This window comes from Sitodiplosis mosellana, unplaced genomic scaffold, assembly GCF_009176505.1.
Source record: "Sitodiplosis mosellana isolate CC-2019 unplaced genomic scaffold, AAFC_SMos_1.0 Smas_scaffold_6166, whole genome shotgun sequence".
NCBI lineage: Eukaryota > Metazoa > Arthropoda > Insecta > Diptera > Cecidomyiidae > Sitodiplosis > Sitodiplosis mosellana.
This window is the reverse complement of record NW_022601407.1, coordinates 4337960-4357243: the sequence shown is the minus strand read 5'-3', so window position 1 is coordinate 4357243 and position 19284 is coordinate 4337960. Positions and strand designations below refer to the sequence as shown.

The 19284-nt window shown below is 34.7% G+C and overlaps 5 protein-coding genes across 13 annotated transcripts in view; 3 read left to right on the top strand and 2 right to left on the bottom strand.

Moving 5' to 3' along the window:
- The window catches only part of LOC129575341 (beta-galactosidase-like), a 4741-nt gene extending 2356 nt beyond the window's left edge, over positions 1-2385 (top strand). For all 3 annotated transcript variants that reach the window (XM_055458763.1, XM_055458761.1, XM_055458762.1), the window contains exons 4-11: positions 88-151; positions 238-299; positions 366-570; positions 684-837; positions 904-989; positions 1115-1506; positions 1615-2007; positions 2080-2385. In XM_055458763.1, coding sequence (XP_055314738.1) covers positions 88-151; positions 238-299; positions 366-570; positions 684-837; positions 904-989; positions 1115-1506; positions 1615-2007; positions 2080-2268 — 1545 coding nt within the window. In that variant the 3' untranslated portion in view covers positions 2269-2385. The remainder of the gene's footprint in view (positions 1-87; positions 152-237; positions 300-365; positions 571-683; positions 838-903; positions 990-1114; positions 1507-1614; positions 2008-2079) is intronic.
- Positions 2334-4613, bottom strand: LOC129575345 (uncharacterized). The gene is made up of 4 exons (XM_055458766.1): positions 3698-4613; positions 3210-3333; positions 2746-3113; positions 2334-2613 (listed from the first exon to the last, which is right to left on the bottom strand). The coding sequence occupies exons 1-4, from the start codon at positions 4141-4143 to the stop codon at positions 2436-2438; spliced, it is 1116 nt and encodes a 371-aa protein (XP_055314741.1). The 5' UTR covers positions 4144-4613; the 3' UTR covers positions 2334-2435.
- Positions 4614-10777: 6164 nt separating this feature from the next.
- On the top strand, positions 10778-13325 carry LOC129575114 (uncharacterized). Its single transcript, XM_055458042.1, has 6 exons — positions 10778-11231; positions 11957-12055; positions 12190-12343; positions 12533-12633; positions 12744-12829; positions 13163-13325. Exons 1-6 carry the CDS (start codon positions 11028-11030, stop codon positions 13323-13325), a joined length of 807 nt encoding a protein of 268 aa, XP_055314017.1. The 5' UTR covers positions 10778-11027.
- A 194-nt stretch (positions 13326-13519) lies between these two features.
- LOC129575338 (ecdysteroid-regulated 16 kDa protein) lies at positions 13520-16108 on the bottom strand. 2 transcript variants are annotated; one of them, XM_055458755.1, is made up of 4 exons: positions 15867-16108; positions 15138-15282; positions 14175-14288; positions 13520-13968 (listed from the first exon to the last, which is right to left on the bottom strand). In XM_055458755.1, the coding sequence occupies exons 2-4, from the start codon at positions 15223-15225 to the stop codon at positions 13679-13681; spliced, it is 492 nt and encodes a 163-aa protein (XP_055314730.1). In that variant the 5' UTR covers positions 15226-15282; positions 15867-16108; the 3' UTR covers positions 13520-13678. The 2 variants fall into 2 exon arrangements, with proteins under 2 accessions (XP_055314730.1, XP_055314731.1); XM_055458756.1 differs by lacking the exon at positions 15867-16108 and adding an exon at positions 15351-15369.
- Positions 16109-18090: 1982 nt separating this feature from the next.
- LOC129575337 (sodium/potassium-transporting ATPase subunit alpha) overlaps positions 18091-19284 on the top strand; it is a 38014-nt gene continuing 36820 nt past the window's right edge. For 2 of the 6 annotated variants that reach the window (XM_055458748.1, XM_055458746.1), the window contains exon 1: positions 18091-18335. In XM_055458748.1, the coding sequence (XP_055314723.1) occupies positions 18312-18335 (24 nt within the window). In that variant the 5' untranslated portion in view covers positions 18091-18311. The remainder of the gene's footprint in view (positions 18336-19284) is intronic. The other 4 variants (XM_055458744.1, XM_055458745.1, XM_055458753.1 and 1 more) reach the window with 2 other exon arrangements.

Sequence of the window (19284 nt, the reverse complement as noted above, 5' to 3'; positions counted from 1 at the left end):
GAGAGAGAGAGAGAGAGAGAGAGAGAGAGAGAGAGAGAGAGAGAGAGTATATTTTAGATTATTTTAAATATATCATTATTTATTTAGGGTGGTTTCCCATACTGGCTTCTAACAAGACATCCCAACATTAAGCTTCGCACATACGATACGGGTAACTACTACAATTTTAGTAAAAAAAAAGAAGAGTGTGGCTATTAAAAGAGGCACAGTTTCATTGAAATTGATGATTTTTCACAGATTATCTAAAGGAAGTTCGCATTTGGTACAATCAACTCTTCCCAAGGTTAACACAACATTTGGTAATTAACACAAAAACGTACATTATAAATTGCTGATAAAATTTATTTCGTCAATTCCAAATGTAGTATGGAAATGGTGGTCCAATTATAATGGTACAAGTGGAAAATGAGTACGGTTCGTTTGCATGTGATAGAAATTATTCACGATGGTTACGGGACGAAACGTCAAATTTTGTTGGCGATAAAGCGGTGCTATTCACAAATGACGGTCCATCTCAGGTGCCGTGTGGAAAAATTGAAAACGTTCTGGCCACATTGGACTTTGGTGGCGGTGAGTTTTTTTTTCGGATGCGCACAACTTTTGGTTACACACATATTTTTTGCATATTTTTCGTATAGTTCAATTTGCTAATATTTCATTTTCTTGATGATTGTTCATTGCAGGAGCACCAACAACAATTGATTCGTATTGGAAGCGGCTTCGTGATTTCCAACCAAATGGGCCACTTGTTAATGCCGAATATTACCCGGGTTGGTTGACTCATTGGCAAGAGTCGCTAGCAAGAGTCGCATCACAGCCTGTTGTTGATTCACTGAAGTAGAAAATTGTCAAAATTCTCACCTTTCTAATTCTATAATTGAAAAATTCTTCGATTCCATTCAGACATATGCTGAACGCAGGTGCAAGTGTAAATTTCTATATGTTCTTCGGTGGAACGAATTTCGGTTTCACAGCGGGTGCAAATGACGGTAAAATTGAATTCTTGTGATTGTGTTTTCAATTTGCTTCGATCACACTGACTTTTTTTTCGATTTTGTTTTTTTTTGTTTTTAATTTGAGAGATTATTTAATGCAATTTGTCTTCTCTCCAAAGGTGGTCCTGGCAAATATCAGGCTGATCTAACATCTTATGACTATGATGCACCGATGGATGAAGCAGGCGACCCTACTCCAAAGTATATGCTGATCAGAGATGCAATAAAACAATACTTGCCCTTGCCAAATATTTCGGTCCCAGTACGTGCACCAAAGATGACATTGCCTGCGGTACGCTTAAGTCCGATACTTTCGCTTTTATCACCAGTTGCTCGGCGCAAATTGGGCGGGACACCGATCAAAACGCAGTTTCCACTAACCTTCGAGAAGATCGACCAATATTCCGGATTCGTATTGTACGAGGCCACTTTGCCACCTAAATTGAAGTTTGATCCTACCATTTTCGCGATTCCAAAGTTGAATGATCGAGCGCATATACTTATTGATGATGTAAGTATTAATTCTTTGCATTTTTCCATTAATGGAAGAAATTGAAAGTCGAATTAATATGATAATAATTTTCAATAATTTTTTCTCTCTTTCTCACCCACTTAAAAGATGGTAGTTGGTGTATTGTCAAGAGAAAATTTAGTGAATGCGGTTGCATTGAATGCCGGCCATTCAGGCAAACCAGTGCAGGTGTTGGTCGAGAGCCAAGGAAGAATTAATTACAATGTTATGAATGATTTCAAAGGCATCATCGGAGATGTGCTGGTTAATAATGTGCCATTGGAAGACTGGACTATAACTGGTTTTCCGCTCGATGATGTCAGTCAAATTGAGGATTTAATTGCCGAATCCATTGGCAATGATATTCATGAGCATACCGGTCGATTCGTAGACTTTAGTTCAGACATTTTGACTGGTGGGCCGAAAATCTTTCACGCCACCTTTGACATTGATGCACCAGAAATTCACGACACTTATATTAATCCTAACGGCTGGGGCAAGGTTCGTTTGTTGCTGATTTGTGTTTATGTCTGAGAAAGTTACGATTTTCCTTGTTTTCTCTTTTATTTTTAGGGAATAATATTCATCAATGGATTCAATTTGGGGCGATACTGGCCATTAGTCGGACCACAAATTACGCTGTACCTGCCAAAAGAGCTGTTGCGTCAACGGGGAAATTCACTGATTTTGATTGAATTACAAAAATCCCCTGACAATGGCTTAATTCAATTCAGTGATTCAAATATTTTTGAAGAAGTTTAATTTTTACTGGCTACTTATACTGTGTGTGTGCTTAAGACAAATGAAAATGACGTATCAACTTGGTAAATCAATGAAATGTTTATTTGAACGAAATAAATTCTTATCGCTATACAAGTATGTTTTTGGTCGTGAATGAATTCAATTTTGTTGAAAATCTGGGTATTTGTTTAATTGCTGGCTGCGCTCGCACCTGGCATCAATTTTGATAGTATTTGCAACGTTTGTTCCTTATTCAAAGGACAACTGTTGTATATTTTATCACAATCATCTGCGTCCAAGTCCTTTCCCTTTTCCAATGCCTGTTTGACAGCGGTTCCATTGAGCATGAAGTCAACGAGTGCGTTGCTGGAATATTTTTGCAATTGTAAGATTTCCATGGATTTTATTTCGATTCTTTTTTTTCTTTTCATATCTCTACTTGTTGAAGTAAATAATTTTCTCTCTTTAAATGAAACAAAATTCGTCATTGCTACTTACTCGGAGAGAGCGTTAACAATTTGATCGGTTTGATCGGCCCTGCCCATTTTGTGGTGATAGGTTGATTGGCGAACATAAGTACAAACGGCACGTTGCATGCAATTGGTTGAATCGATGTTGTCTTTGCCCAAAATGTCATCCAATTTAGCGAGCATTTCCGAGATACCAGTTGGGTCACCACCGTCAACACTACGGTAATTACCACTGTATCCGTATCCACCACCACCATAACCACCGTTCAAGCTGCCAACCACTTTTGGAATGATCAACAGTGCACCGATTCCAATGATAGCACCGAGTACAACGCCACCCAAGTCAATTTTCATTGGACTGTATCCATAGCCAACGCCAGAGGTGTGTGGATATGACTTGATAATAAAAAGAGAAAAGAAAAGAGATAAAACAAAAGTTACCGAATCAAATATCGAATCGAAAGTATTCAACATCGAATTTGGTAAAATTACGTTTACAGATCCATAATTAGTGGAGTATCCCAAGCGTTCAACACGATCGGATGTTGGTGCTGTATATGTGTCATTTTCCTTGTACGATCGATCCCATTGGCCAGCGCTCTTTCCATTTGTCAAACTTGAAGAATTTCACAACAATTTTGAGTTGATAAATTGCTTTTTGATCAGTGTTAAAAAGATTATTTAAAAGAAGGGTGAAATTTGTGTACGGTGGTTGAAAAAAAACGATTTTTTGTGTTAAGGAAGTTTAGAAGACTGAGAAAAAGTCGGACTTGAAGGTTGCAAAGGTGTTTTGATTGTTGTGTATTGAAAATGAAAAATAAAAATTGTGATCAAAGTGAATCGAACCAGCCAAATGCGTTCATTGGTGAGATTTTCGTTCAAATTCCGATCCATTCAATGTGAAAAATTCGTTTTTCGATTGTGTCACTGTGTATATCAGTTGGTAATAAAATCCAGAGAAACAAAAGCCAAAAATTCACCTCTTGCTCGCAGTTTCGTATTTGGGCACGGCACTGCAGCTGCTGATCACAAACGCACAGATTGCGATAAATCCACAGAATTTGAAAATGTTATCCATATTTGTTGGGCTGTTGCTGTTTTTCACTTGTTCACAATTTTGATATTTTTGGTCGAAAGAAAATTTGTCTTTGCGAAATTTTGCAGTTTTCGAGAGAGGTATTTTGCTGTGATGATGAACACCGAACGAATGATACCAAATGCCAACGATCACAACCATTTTATAAGAAACTGTTGTCACAGGCAAAAGAATTTGAACAAAAGAAAATAGTGTTGCAGCAATAGCGCAGCATTTTTCCTCAATGTTTTTTTTTTCATTTCGTATTTTCAATTTAATCAGTTTCCCATTTGTTTGTCTGCTTATTTTTCCTTGCCGTGCGCAAATTTCATACTCAAAGCCAATCATCATACAACGGCAATGTCATAACATATGATTACGGCTGTTATGTTCACGCGCGTACAGGCGACAAGAGTTAACAACAATGAATAGGCATTGAGTAAATAGCAACACAAAAAACGAGTGCACCAGTGAGAAATGTATATTTAGTCGTTATTATTTCAGCTTATTAAACACACATAATGCCATCCATGATTCCGTCGTGTGCCGAATGCATAGCCAAAAAATCTTGAACTAGTACATCCGCGATGAGCTCTTTTGCTGCGGCACAGACACACACACACACCCGTGCTGAAAGTAAAACTGATTGAGAGTAAAACCGTTTGCGTTGCGACGCCAATCAACATTTTGCATTCGCGGCGACATTCAGGCATACGTTTCAACAAACTCAATGACAATTTATTCTTCTAGCCTAGCGCGCATCGACCGTAAAAATGAATGAGTAACATTACGAAGATAGTTTTTTTTTGCTTTGACTGATTTGTATCACAAACCGACAATGTGCACATTAATGTGTCTTCCGAAAATTGAATTTGTTGTTTTTTTTCTTCATTTTTCTTCACTTTCAAAACTTTCGTACCGGCAACTCTTATTTTGTTTCTCTTGTTTATCTATTACTTGATAATAGGTACCATTCGAAGTTCATTTGAAAGATATGCATTATTCACAATAACAATAGACACAATTCGTGAACATACGATGAATTGTGCATGTTCGTGTTTCCATACAAAGTTTGGGGAAGCTACGTGGTTTTTTCGTTTCATACCTTAAAACCCCGAATGCATGTCAAATTATGATCTTGCGCAGCTCTTGAAGTCGAATTACCGCTATTCGAAAAGCCTTGGAGACAAACGATTTGTGTTTTGTTTTTGGCATCCAAGATACTATTAAATAAATACTACCCAGTACTAACAAGATGGCTGCGATTCATATTATGACTCCACAATGAATAACGTTTGCGTTGAACAGGTGGATCTCTCATTTTGTAAAATTCATCAAATGACATGACAAATAACACACGTAATCTCACACTTTAAATGAGTCACTTGGACTGGCACAGTTTTGTACACAACTCTGGAACATCGAAACTATTGCACTTTTAATAGCAACGAAAAAGTTCATTTCTTTCTCAACAACCTGTTGAACGTTGAAGAAGATTTGTAGCTTTGAGAAGGAATGAACCACGTTTGTTCTTTATGGTTTGCGTTGTTGTTTTTATCTATGAGACAAAATCGCATGGAACGACATTAATGTACCGATTTCAAACCGACCTAGTTGAGAACGTAAAAGAAATATAATTCCCGCAATATGGGAAAGTGGCATAAATCACAAAAGGACAAATGAAAACCGACCATCAAATTGACTATTCCAGAAACCATGAATACTCAACGCGATCAGGCGGATTGCCAAGCTATATACCTTTCCGTACTAACACCGGTAAATTCAGCATTTTCAGATCGTGTACCGAATGTTACTTCAAATTACCAACCACTATCCGAGACGCGCAATCTATAGCCATTTTCAAAAAACGCGTCAAAAGTAGCCTATTTGAAAATATAATTTGAGTAGACCCAAAACATTGCCGCTGTTATAATCATATTAATACCCACACCAAGTAATGAAACAAAATACAAAATCTCTAAAATCAAGCATCTAAAGACAAAATGTACAAATGTAATTAATGTAAATACAAGCAATTTTTGGTCCCTCACAGTTATCTATGGGACTGGTCTAAATGTAAAATTATATAGCAATTAGTCATAATATTTACTCAAACAATGTAAAATCTTTTGAAAAAATCAGGTTTTTACGGAGACGAATGTGCTCTTTTCGCCTGTAACCACAAATATTGAATCGAATTAAATAAATAAATAAATAAATAAAATGGCATATGGATTGGGATTCGTTCTTGGCATGTAACTCTTCCACAAGTTCTTAGAAACTTTTATTAATCAGTATCAGAAAATGTTGAATGAAGTGTTGACGCGTGGTTAGAGAACATCAAACCAAACTCAATGGAACACCTGTTTTGTCTGTAGGACTTCAAAATCAGATTTTCAGCTCGACGGATGATTTCTGAGTAAATTACTTTGAAGTGAGTAGAAACCTGAATTATTACATACACCACTCAACCATTACCGTAGAAAAGGTGAAATTTAGTTTTGGTGTTGATTTTAGCGTATATTCCTGTAAAACCCAAAGAATTCATCATGAATATAAATGATCATTCGAAGAAAAAGATCAAATTTTTATCATGTCATAATATTCGGAACATCTTTATTACACATGAATATTTTCATAAAATGTCTAAAGCAGAGCGTAAAATAAGAAAAATTAAGACCTCAGAAAGTCAGAAATTGATTTTTTTGTTGAGTTTTCAGCACATGAACTGGTGCTGCAAAGTCATTATTATAATTTACTCAAATTCTCAACGAGAGAGCTACTTATTTACTCTACAATTTTAGAATTGACAACGATTCAAATTCTTTATTTGCTTATTTCGGTCATCCGAATACTACGAGTTGAGAACTGCCTAAAAAAAATTCAAGGAAAATATTATAATCATGAATTATGACTGTACGAAGCTTTAATGCAACGGAGGTTTGATTTATGTCATTTTCGTACGTAAATTGAAGAATAAGTGCGCGCAGCGAGAAATTTTTCATTTTAATCGATAAGAATGTTGGAAATGATTTGATTTGTGTTGTTATAATGCGACAAATTTTTGAAAGAGGTGTTTTTGAACTGTTCAAAACCAAATTTTTCGTCATTCCTCTCCGATGCGTTGCAATTTCGCAAAGTTTGTTTGTTATCGCATTTCTTTCGTGTTATTTTCCATGCGCTACTGTTTCAGTAATATTGTCATTTCACTCTATACATTGGCTCGTATACCGCTCGTTCATGGTGATGCTGTACAATAAGCACGTTCTCTCTTTAATGCTAACAATTCATGAACTCCTGATTAAAGAACTTAATATTTTTAACCATTCATGCAAACTGACTCTACTTTTTCGAGAACCAATGTGTTAAATTGAAGTATTGGGAGCCGCCAGATGTACAAATGATTAGTTCTATTGATTATGTTTGCCTAGTACTTAAATTCAAATAAATTAATTATATTCACCAATTTGGACAAACATACTCGCCTTTTCCAACAACTAAAGTCAGAAAAACATACTCCTGTTTATTGGTATTCCAAACTAACAAAATACATACTCTTGTTTAACGCAAATTAAGGTTTATGAAACATACTCGCCTTTATCATACCTTTATCACACATAGCCACAAACAGTCAAAATACATACTCTACTTTAACTATTTTTAAGCCAAAAGAAACTTACTCTTCTCTTTCGTAACAAAGTCAATGAAACATACACTACTCTCAATCTCACCCATAGATATATGAATGGTTAAGTGCAAAAGAGATAGATTTGAAATTTTTTACACGAACAAAAAATTAAAAATCTGCGTTCTCCTAATTTTGGGAAAGTCAAGGAAAGAATTGCACGCAATTTTGATACGATACGTTTAAAAAAAATATCCCAAATCATCCAACCAGCGAAACTATCAAATCTTATGAATCGTTGTTCTGACAGCGTACTGCCATTGCGATCTAAAGTGGAATAATAAGCGTGTAATATGATGGAAATTGAATAAGTTTTGCATTTCAATGAACGTTGGTTGGAAATCGTGCACGAAAAGCGTTGACTGTGAACTTGAGTTGCATAGTACGTGAGAAGCGTGTCAACTACATTGAATAATAAAATAGCGAAAACTTGGTGTTTTTGATGGATTCAAGTTATGAGCTTGACAACTTGCTTAAAGCATGAAAATGGCGTGTGCTTCGGAGCTTTGTATATCTTTGGTATGTTTCATTTAATAAGCAGCCGTCTAAAATGTCTTTCAAGTTAGTTGAGCTTTTTTCGTGTTGGTCGTAAGCATTTATGAATAATAAATTGCACTCAGAGTAATGTAAGTGTGTCGAGACTTTGAGTTTGACAAGCTGTGCCAGGCCATGCATGATACATATATATATATATATATATATCTACATGTATATTATGTATGTGCCTGTTGAGCTCTGTTTGATATATCACTTTCATCGAAATATTTTATATTGCGATGGGTGGCATCAACGTCAATCATCTTTCGTAATAATTTATGAACGATGCCAAAATGAAATGGCTTCAAAAGGATGACGAAGAAATACAATTTTAATTTCGAACAGGCTTTGTTATGCGCTAAATCTATCACGCTGAATAAATTCATGCGATAGATTTATGCGATAAATGTGATGCGCCCGCTTTGCGGTGAACGAAGTCTGTTGCTCTTCAGTTGTTCACGCATGAACGTTCATGCTTTGCAGTGAACGCATCGCTAAGCGGTAGTAAACAGCAACATACCTCGTTCACCGCAAAGCGAGCGCATCACATTTATCGCATAAATCTATCGCATGAATTTATTCAGCGTGATAGATTTAGCGCATAACAAAGCCTGATTTTGAAGTTTTCGAAAGGTGAATTCCTAAGGACACACATATGTGTTTGTTCATATTCATTGCATTTGATGTGCTTGTGTTGTAGCACTAGTTGAAACTTCAATTGATAACAGCATATGCGGTGATTCATTGCGATTAATTCAGTTTGGTTCGTTCAAAATGCATATATATTTATAGCCGGAAAAGTCATGCATATTTAATGCTGATTGCAATTGTTGCAATCGTTGCAAGACTTTGCATTAATTACATCAGCTCATTTTTAGCACTACATGAAATGTAGAGCCACTACTCTGCTTATTTTTTCTTAATACTTTTTGAGTGATGAAACAAATTATGGTGAATTTGAATTTTATGCTTATATTTTTTATTCAATTTAAAAGAGTGGCAGTAACGACAAATTAGTGCATAATATCTCAAAGCGCCAATCAAATTTTTATGATAAAATGTTTTTTTTTTTTAAATTACATTATTTCAAGCTTTTTTCGTACAGTATTTTCTGGGTCTTGAACAGAATTAAAGTGACTTTCGATTCTATGCTCATATTATTTATTTAATTTAAACCAAAGGCAGTATATTTCAAAAAAAAGAAATAAAACCAAGATCTTGTAATTCATTTTGCAAATAAATATATTACTTCAAAGTTACTTTGATGAAATACATTTCATGTAGTGCGCCAAAAAAAAGTTTGTTGTGAAACAACAAAATAGAATAAGTAAATAAAAAAGTCGGAGCGAAGTGACGCTCTGCGGTCTTGTTTTTTCATCGAAGCTTTAGTTACGGTCTGAACGACTGTCTTCTAAACGCGACTGTATATTCCGTATTCATCTTCTGAATTCAAATGAAATAACGTCACTGCTGCAGACGCGTACAGAATTGAAATAGTTGAACAAATTATGAGTCAATAGAAGTCACGATTACTGCAAATTAAAAACTTGATTCAGTTTCCTTTCTCTGCTTGTAACTATATTACGACAAGAAATCACATACACACTGCAAACGAATCGCAATAACGGAAGAATTTTCAATAAAATCATATTTTTCAAATTTGAATTGTTGCGCTGACAGTCCGTTTATTTCTTCATTTAATTTCTGTTGTTTGTCTTTTTCCTGTCATGTTGGTGCTTTGTTTCCGGTGCATATTTCTTGTTGAAACAGAAAGTTTTCCAAACTACGGAACATTTTCGAAAATAACAAACGACTCAACACGTGCAATACAATGAATGAACGACATTGTTTGCAAATGCATTTATAAATGCCATCCAGATGGAAATCAATAAAAAAAAATTCATAACTCATGGCATCAAAAGCATCATGGATTGAATGTGCTCACTGTGATAAAATGACAATGTTAATGGTAACACTTTGTGCAAAGATGGATGTAGTATCTCTTGTAAAATCTTTCCAAACTGGTAAGTGATTTCGAGGTGAGCGCTCAAACTTAAGCAAGGCCCACAACGATCAAATGAAAATGGACGGCTCGAGAGCAAAAGTATATAATAGATCCAAAAATGAAATACATTGTTACATTATACTTTTCACTGTCAAGCCGTCTAGTGTGATTTGTGTGAATGAAAATGAAATTGCAAACTCATTTGCGGCAGAGACCGGAGCACAATTGCCAGAAGTGCTTTATTTTTCACATTTATTTGGAATTTTGATTGAAATCAATTGATTTGATGGTGACATAATAGCAACATGTCACATCAGATATGTATAAAAGGAAAAAAAATCACTTTTTAATGACAGACCAAAGAAAAAAAAATTGGCGATGGAACACCTGAAAGCAGGAAGGCTTTTCGAACGGAAAAGCAGCGCGTGGTGTGACACAGCGATCAAAAGCAATGACAAACTGAAGCATAAATTTGTGTGTGTGTGTGTGTGTCACATGTGAACAAGCAACAACAATTGGAGCACTTTTGCCGAGCGCGCCCAGAGGAGACATGCAAAAGAAACGGAAAATGATGATAAATCTCAAATTACATAGATAATTGTGACAAACCGACACAAAATATGCTCCAAATCATTAAGACGTGCAAATTATATGGTACGATATGTTTTTTTCACTCTTCTATTCACGTTTTGCTACCGCATTTTCAAATATATAGAATGGGTAATGGCTTGAGTTTGCATTTAGTTGGTAACGCGACACTTCAGAGTAAATTTCGACGAAAACGCTCCACGCAATTTTTCTTCTCTGCCATGCCACTGAAGATTTGAATACTTACACTGAAACGAAAGTGAAAATTCTCTTCTGGACGAAAGTCAGATTCAGATTCATTTTTTCTAGTTTTGAAGAGTGTTGAATTTGAGTTTTTTAAGTGATTTGATTTTGATTGAGTGAATATCGATTGTGAATATCGATTCAGTGCCTTTGCTAACACGGCTCAACTTGCAAAAAATGTTTTTAGTTATCAAATTGATTTGGTGTAGTGTGTTTTTGTTTTACTTTGAAGTGGTCAGTGCAGACTATGCAAATAGTACAATTAACACAGCTAGAACGATAAGTGATGATTTTCGTGCATTCCAACAAACGGGCAAACGAGTCAGCCGAAGAGATGGCCGAGGACTATTTACATTTGATACAAAAAATGACGACATACAGGTATATTCACACATCCAAAGTGCATGAAAGTCTTCCACATCAATACAATCGTGCAGCGGAGGCATAACACCGTCATTTCATTGCATCAAATTAAACCGTTTTACTATTTCTCTGCGTGAATTCTAAAATCAGAAACAAATCTTCAGGAATAATTCAAAATCGTTAAAAAAAAATGGAAAAATGGACAAAAATCGTAGTGATTGATTGAACAGTTTCTCGTTTTTCTCAGTTATCATTTCATTTTTTCAGTTTTATGAGTACAAATTTCCCAATCAATCCAATCATGTATCAATCCCTTCACAAACTACAATTTCGTTCATGCTTTTTGTATGAAGCTCTATAGAAGATGAATGCTCTCTAAACCAGAAGTAAAGTGGTTTCACTTGGCTATTTAAAAGGTTTAACGGAGTGTGCTACTGAAAATTTAGTCATTGTGTCGTCGTGTTAAAATCACTTGGTCTTTCCGCTCAATGCGCTTTAAATACGTCATGGTTGACACTTTGATGCGGATTGTTGATGCTGATGGTGTGTCGTTGTCTTGCTCTATCTTGCAGCGTGGATGAAGTTAAAACAATGTGGAAATTACGTCCATAATGATTTCATTTCGTGGATTACTTTCGCACTTACACCTAGTATTCATCACCTAATATGAAATCTGAAACTGGCACATTTGCCTATGTGTGTGTGTCTGTGTGTGTGTGTGTGTGTATGTTTTATTTTGATAGGTCGGCCTGGAATTCTCCGTTCCATTTCTATCCATTCCGGTTAAACGTTCGGTGGACTCGGTGAAATCGTGGGCATCACAATCAACAGCTTTTGTATCGGTACCAATTGAATTTGTTTTTATTTGCAATCGATTTAATAATCACACGTCATGTTCACATTTTGAACGATGAATTTTATTTATTTAATTTTTTAAAAATGTTTGTTCATAAAAATTTACTTTGGCAAATGGAAGGACCCCTTAATGAATGTAAACACAGGATCGATAGCTCTGACTGGTGCTGTACTCTTGGGTGGCCTCGTGACCACCTATCTTTGGAAATCGCTTATAAAAGATCAAGCAAAATTTGCTAACACCCCTGGTTACTACCCGGCGTATGGACGACGAAGTACGATGAAGTGTTTTGTTTATTTTAAATTTACATTAAATTCAATGACACATTCTTTCATCTCCACACCACCGCTATTTTACTGTTTCAAATATGAGCAATTTCAGTATACATTTTAAAGAAAATCCGTCAACAATTTTACAAACATCCAAATATTTTCTAAAATTCCAAATAATTTCTTACCACCAGATCAATTGGACGACGAAAATCCAATAAATCAGCTGATCGATAAAGTCGAAAGGATTTTTCATAAATATGACATCGATGTGACGACGTGTGTTCAACGCATGGTATGCGTTACGGTTTCCATTTATCATTTGTTACTAGTTTTCATTAATGGCCCACTATTAGTTTATTATATTGCTATCAATTTCATTTCTTCATTCTGATTTTCCCTTAGGTATGCGTTACGGTGAAAAATGCGGTAGAAAATGTGGCAAAAGGAAACGGAACAAGTGCGGAAAAAATATTCGATGGTTTGTCGAGGTAAGCAAATGCATGCGACGCATCATGAATACGAAAACGATTGTTGTTAAACCTTCGCCGAAGTATGTTCGTGTTTCAATCGTTGCGGAGATTGATAAGACTAAGTGTTACGTCAATAGTGATTCGAACACCTTCATGCCATTGTTTAAATAGTTAGAATATTCAATCTTCAAACAACGCAAGAATTTTCATCGAACATTGTTCAGAATGAATTAACATAATGTGTGTGCATGCGTGAAGATTGAAAATTCTGACTACTAGTCAAAGCACTGGATGAAAAGGTGCCAACAACGAACTAACTGGTATTTTTTGTTGTTCATTTCACACATACAGCACATGGATATTGCGGCGTTTAACGGCTGGCACGGCGGTTAGTGATGCCATCAATGCGGGTCAACGTTTGGCTGACTGTGAAAAGAAATTCTTTGAATGCAATATGAAATCGAAAAATATACAACAAATGCTCGAACTTCTTATGCAAAGTATCAACTACTGAACGACTCAATCATCAAAGAACGAATCGAAACGACTAACTATTTTTTTTAAATTTATTTATGCATATCGTTAGGTATTTATTTTGGAATGTTTGGTTAAGAACAAGACGAAAAAAAAACTAAATTCTCCCCCTAAAGTAGTAAAACAACGATAAAAACCAGAGACATGAGAGAAAGAAGAAAAACGCACAAGCAATTGCCTTTTGTCATACAACAATTATGTTTATTATTTTTCGAACTCAATTTGAGAGAACAAATGTTGCTGAGAAAAATGGACTAAACCACAAAATAGTTTGTAGAAAAACAAACGAAAAATACATTATTTCAAAAAATAAAAAATAATAATAAAAACGATTTAATTCGTAATTTTTGCTGGTATTTCAAAGCATACCAATGCTTTGTTGTTAGCCTCGGTAAGTGCCCAGTGAACGTCCAGAGCGGGTATATTTGGATAAACGGGAAGTACATCGAATGAATTTTTGTACACATAGCTTTGGCCGGCTTTCAGTGGGCATTCCGTTTTTGTGGTGCCATCTTCAAGGTATAAATTGTTACAGGCTGACGTACCATCCACACCAATAAACGGTAATGGCACACTCAGAACCACCGCATTCACCGTTGTGGTCAACTTTTTGACATCGTGGTCTGGAAACCATGAAAAAACAAAAATGGGGAAAAGTTTAATGAAAATTGCTTGAAATTGGATTGGAAAAATGTCACAAAAATGAATGCATCGAAAAATTTATTTCTAATTTTCTATTTTTTTTAGAGAGGAAAAATCTCGCCGAATTTCAAGTAGAGAGTGAAAAATTGAGAAATCGAAATCAAGATTTAAAAAAATGCACACAAACCTGGTGTGAGTTTCAATTCAATAGTAACTTTGGTATTTTTCCGTAGCCGACAGCGTCCTTTTTTACAATTCGAAATCGTTACGTCTTCATTACTTAATTGCTTAGCGGATTTACCTATGACAACACGTTCAAAGATTTGTTGTTGGTTTTTTAAATTGCTGAACTTTTTTTTTCTACTGAAACTTTTTACTACTAATAATAAAACAAACATTTTACGCATAACAAACTAAAAGGAAGTAATAAAAAAAACTCAAGTTGGTTAAACATAATTCAGTTCAAGTACTTTTTACTGGTTGAACTCGTTGAGCTCTTCCTGGTGTTAAGCATACATACAAACGAACACACCTGGCATTTCAAGAAAATCAAAACTACTACGCATTAAAATCAACACATCACTCGACACTTTGAAGAAACAAGAGAGAAACAAAAACAACTGATTATTATAATGGCGTAACATATTTTTAGCTGCTTTCGTTTGAATGCACACAGCGTGCATTAGGCTGAACGATTGATTTGTGCAACTCGTGACTTTAATGAGCAAGCAACGATAACGTTGAGGCCCAGCAATTAGTGATCGTCTAAGAATGAAACAAACGATAGATAAAAGTTCAGGCACAAACTTGAAGAAAAAAAATGAACAAACAGGAAAAAGGCAAGTTTTCTCGCTTCGTAAATCTTTCTTTGCATGATATTACTATATCAATGGGTCGTTTGTTTTGATGGTATCTCCGATACGAATGCTTATTGTTCAATGCACGACTATGCAACCCATTTTCCATTTCTATTTCTAACACATTTTTATCTTCTTCTTTTTTTTAGTATTCCCAACAACCGTACAAAACGATGTTATTTTTTCATTTCTTTTAGCATGTGCATTTAAGAAATCATGAACAGTTACTCAGACACACTGGCATACAAATGCACGAAAGTTCACTAATAAAAATTATTTCATCACTCGTTTACCTTGACACTTTCTGACAACAGTTGCTTCAGCACACAATATGATCAGATAAAAAGAAATCACCACCGCAGTTAAAAATTGAACTTTCATGTTGCTATCTACGTTGCGGCGTTCAGCTTATCGAGCGTTTTGAAGGGAAATGAATGCCTGTAAAAAAAATATATAACCAAATCATTACGTTTTCTTCTTACTTTGAGAGAAATATGCAAATATACACTGAACGATTGTTCTGCCACTTTAATATTCACTTTTCAATAAATCAAGAATAAATAAACCTCAATGAATGGCCACCACTAACTGGCTTTTATTTGTTTAAGCCAAATTTTGCGCAGAGATTCAACAATAGCACGTATTTGTATTTGCAACCGAAAGCAAAATCACTTTCAAGTGAACATTCTCGTTCTTTCGTTGCCGAAAAATCGTCAACGTTTCAACCAATCAATAACTCGTTTCAAAAAATATTCAAAGAGGTGCTTTCAACATTTTTGGCATTTTAACTACATATAAAAGATTTATTTGTGAATCAATTCTTAAAAACTCTAACTTTTTCGAACACCCGCCCCCCCAACAAATGGCTAGAATCAATCTTTACAAAATTAATCGTTGACAATCTATTTTCGGAAACATTTTTTTTCTACAATCCACAAGAAAACACCACTATGAAAATCAGTTATTTTTGTGTATGATCTTACGCCAATAGAAACGTTACCAAATTTTATTATGGCCAATACCTTGTAAAAACGTGCAAAAAAAACAACACCGAGTATCAACTTTGCATCAACTATCGAACAACAGCTAAGGACTGATTATCATAAATTAGCCGAGCGATGTTAAATCAATGTTACCGCTTTAAGTGATTTACACTGAATGAAGTAAAACAAATGAATATTTTTTTGTTATAAAAATATAAATCAACTTTTTGACCCAACACCGGACGGCGGTGTCGCACGGTTGTCTGTATTTTCTTCACTGTACGCACGGAACCGACTCAAAACTCAGCGCAATAAAAAACACACTTTTCTACAGATTGTGTCGTTGTATTGTAACTGGTTTTTTTTATTTGTTGCTATTATCACATCATTAAAAAGAAGGCAATACAGAAGTGTGTACCGCTCCGTGCTGTGGCGAGTATCAAAGTTGAAAGACGTGCTGTTGGCTCTCTGATACAATGCACGAATCGATAAAGAATCAAATAAAGAATAATAATCGATAAATCGATTTCTTTTTCGGGCAATCCGACGTGTGAAATGACATAGCATTACGAAATCGAAGGGATCGAACTTAATCGCAATACAGTATAATCTACATACAGTAATATGAGAAAAGAAATTGGTACGCATTTCGAACCGAGAAAAATATTTCAAACCAGAAGAAAAAGCATTTCAAACATGACATCGGTTGACTTTTACTTGCATTTTATTGATATGATACCAATTAAAGTCGTTTCACTTGAATATAAACACTGACCAAGACACAACAAGAACATATTTAACGGCCGAAAACGTTATTCGAACAAAAGTTATTTCAATATTGTTCTGTTATATTTAAATTCTCCAATGATTTTGGTAGGCAAAATATTAAATTTGAATATACAGAGAAAGAGAAAAAAAACACTTTCATCGATATAGATAACAAAACCAAGAGAGGTGACTCATTATGTAATAAATGATAATTTGATATTAACAATTTTTCGATTCAATATCATTATGTTATATTAATTCATGGTTGGACTGCTAAATAGTCGGTGGAAATAGTGTTTTAATATGTATAAATCCATAAAATCGGGCTAGGAAAACTTGCGAGATAATTCAAAATAATTGGATTTTTCTCGCACGATAGAGCGTACATCAATCAAGTTCGTTAAATTTTCGATTGGCATTTGTATGTTTGTATTCAAGTCTTGCTGTCAACATGTATGCCGATTACCGAACAGAAAACACCAAAACATACAAGATACATGAATTGCTCAGAAATGCACACACCAAGACACCATTACATGACCATTAAGTATTAAAATCGAAAGTATATCTAAAAATACGTCAATTGAATTGCTTTGATCCAAAGATAAAAATGATTCCAATCAAGTGTTCCATTTATCTAGACTCTTGATTCCAGAGATGAACAACTATTTATCGAACATTTTTGTGTGATTCAAAACTAAATCAACCGATTTGAATACAATGCGATGACCTTAGAAAAATGTGTCGCTTATGTAACAAAATTTCATTCAATTATGCCGTTGAACTTATTCTAAAATTAGAATTTTTAATAAATTCAAATTCAATTGATTAATTCCTTTTGGTTTGAAACAGTAAAAAAGTAGAAATAAGGCAAAAAAAAGTCCGCATTATTATTGTTATCCGCACAGTATAGCAATATTACAGTATTATTACGACAAAATAAACAAACGAAAAATCTGTCTATCAAACATTTCCTCATATTTCTTCATTCTGAGCACACTGCCTTTTTTTTACACTGCCTCGCTCAAAAACGCTCATTCGCTAAATGTTTCATTTCTATTGGTAAAAAGTTGCTGTGTTCGCTCTTTATTTTTTCTCTATGGTATGAACCACTATTATAACGTTAAACGGAAGAAAAAGAAGAAGAAAACAAAAAACGAGAAAAAAAGCACGACTCCAAACGCCATCTAGTTGCCAATTGTGTCAACAAAGTTATTTTCGAACAAGAATAAGCCACAGATTTGTATTTAATTCTTATTCACATCAAATGTGTTTCAATGAAATGCTCATTGAAATTTACTAATTTTACATGCTTTAAATTGAAATGCAAAATGAAGTTCAACAAAAAAAAAATTCCAACGAAAAAAATGCAATGTAAAAAAGAGTCGAGCATCTTAAATTTACTGTATAAAAATGTGTCCGGCATTCGTCAGGTGTAATAAAACGAAGAAGAAGGAGTAAACGAGCGTAAGGTTGCGTTCCCAACCAAGAGATTGACCAGTGTGTCGTGTGTGTATGCGCGCGTTGTTGACAGATCGATATTCGGAATATTTGACTGCTTATTGCACTAGAGACATTTGAACTAAAAACATACATACAGTGTTGTATATTGGTGAGAGACAGAGAGACAACGAGAAGAAGAGAAAAGAACAACAAATTACGAACTCGGCTTGCTCAATTTACATTGGCATTTTATTTGGGATTTGTATATAGAATATGGCGATGCGTTCAAATTCGGAGGTGAGTGTTTTATTTTACGAAGCAATTTATTTCCAACAATTATTGTTTTCAATTTAAATTTTGAGTTCAACGAAAAGAGAAAAAGACCGAGAGCCAAGAAGTGGCTCATCGAAAAATGGTTTAAATCAAACAAATGCAATCACATTTTCCAATATTTGGTGTAATATGGTTCCAAAAAAGAAAAAGAAAAAAAAAAAACAAAAGAAATTAGTGAATATTCGATTGAAACATTTGACATCGTATTAATAAAAATGCATCAAATATATCCAAAGTGTGTGTATGTGTGTTATGAAGTGAGTTTCATCGCGTTCGTCTTTTACGTATACACAACAAATACAAGTGTAACCAATTCGAACCGACTTTTAAAGGCATGGAGCGTATTGTTTAGTGTCACGCCCAAGAAATTCATCATGAATAATATTTGTTGGATTAATATGGAATTGAATCATATTTATTTTTTCCGTCGTTGGCTTCGTGAACTGATTATTTCGGAAGGGTATTTGACAACAGAAACAAAAACCAGTGAAGATGATTAAATGTTACATTGAATTGGCTTATCGGGAAAAGAATGCTCATTAAAACAACCGAAATTCAAATGATATGACGCTGTTAGACGCCGAACTATGTGATACGGTGTTTTGTGTACACCATACATAAAAACATGTTGATACGAAAAATGGTCAACTAACGAGTTGACTATATGACTGTTCCACATGAATTATTGTTGATGGTGCATCGAAAAAAAAAACTAAACAAAAAAAGTCAAACTTCTTCTTCATATCGTGTGTCCGTCGTATGTAACCAATTGCGATCAAGTTGAAAGAACCAACGAATCGACTTTGGATGATAATTACTTGGAATGGAAATTGTTGTCGTCATTAAACATATACATTGGTTCTCGTTTCGTCTCTGTCGAGCAAAGTCATTTGTGTCATTTTTCCAAATGCTT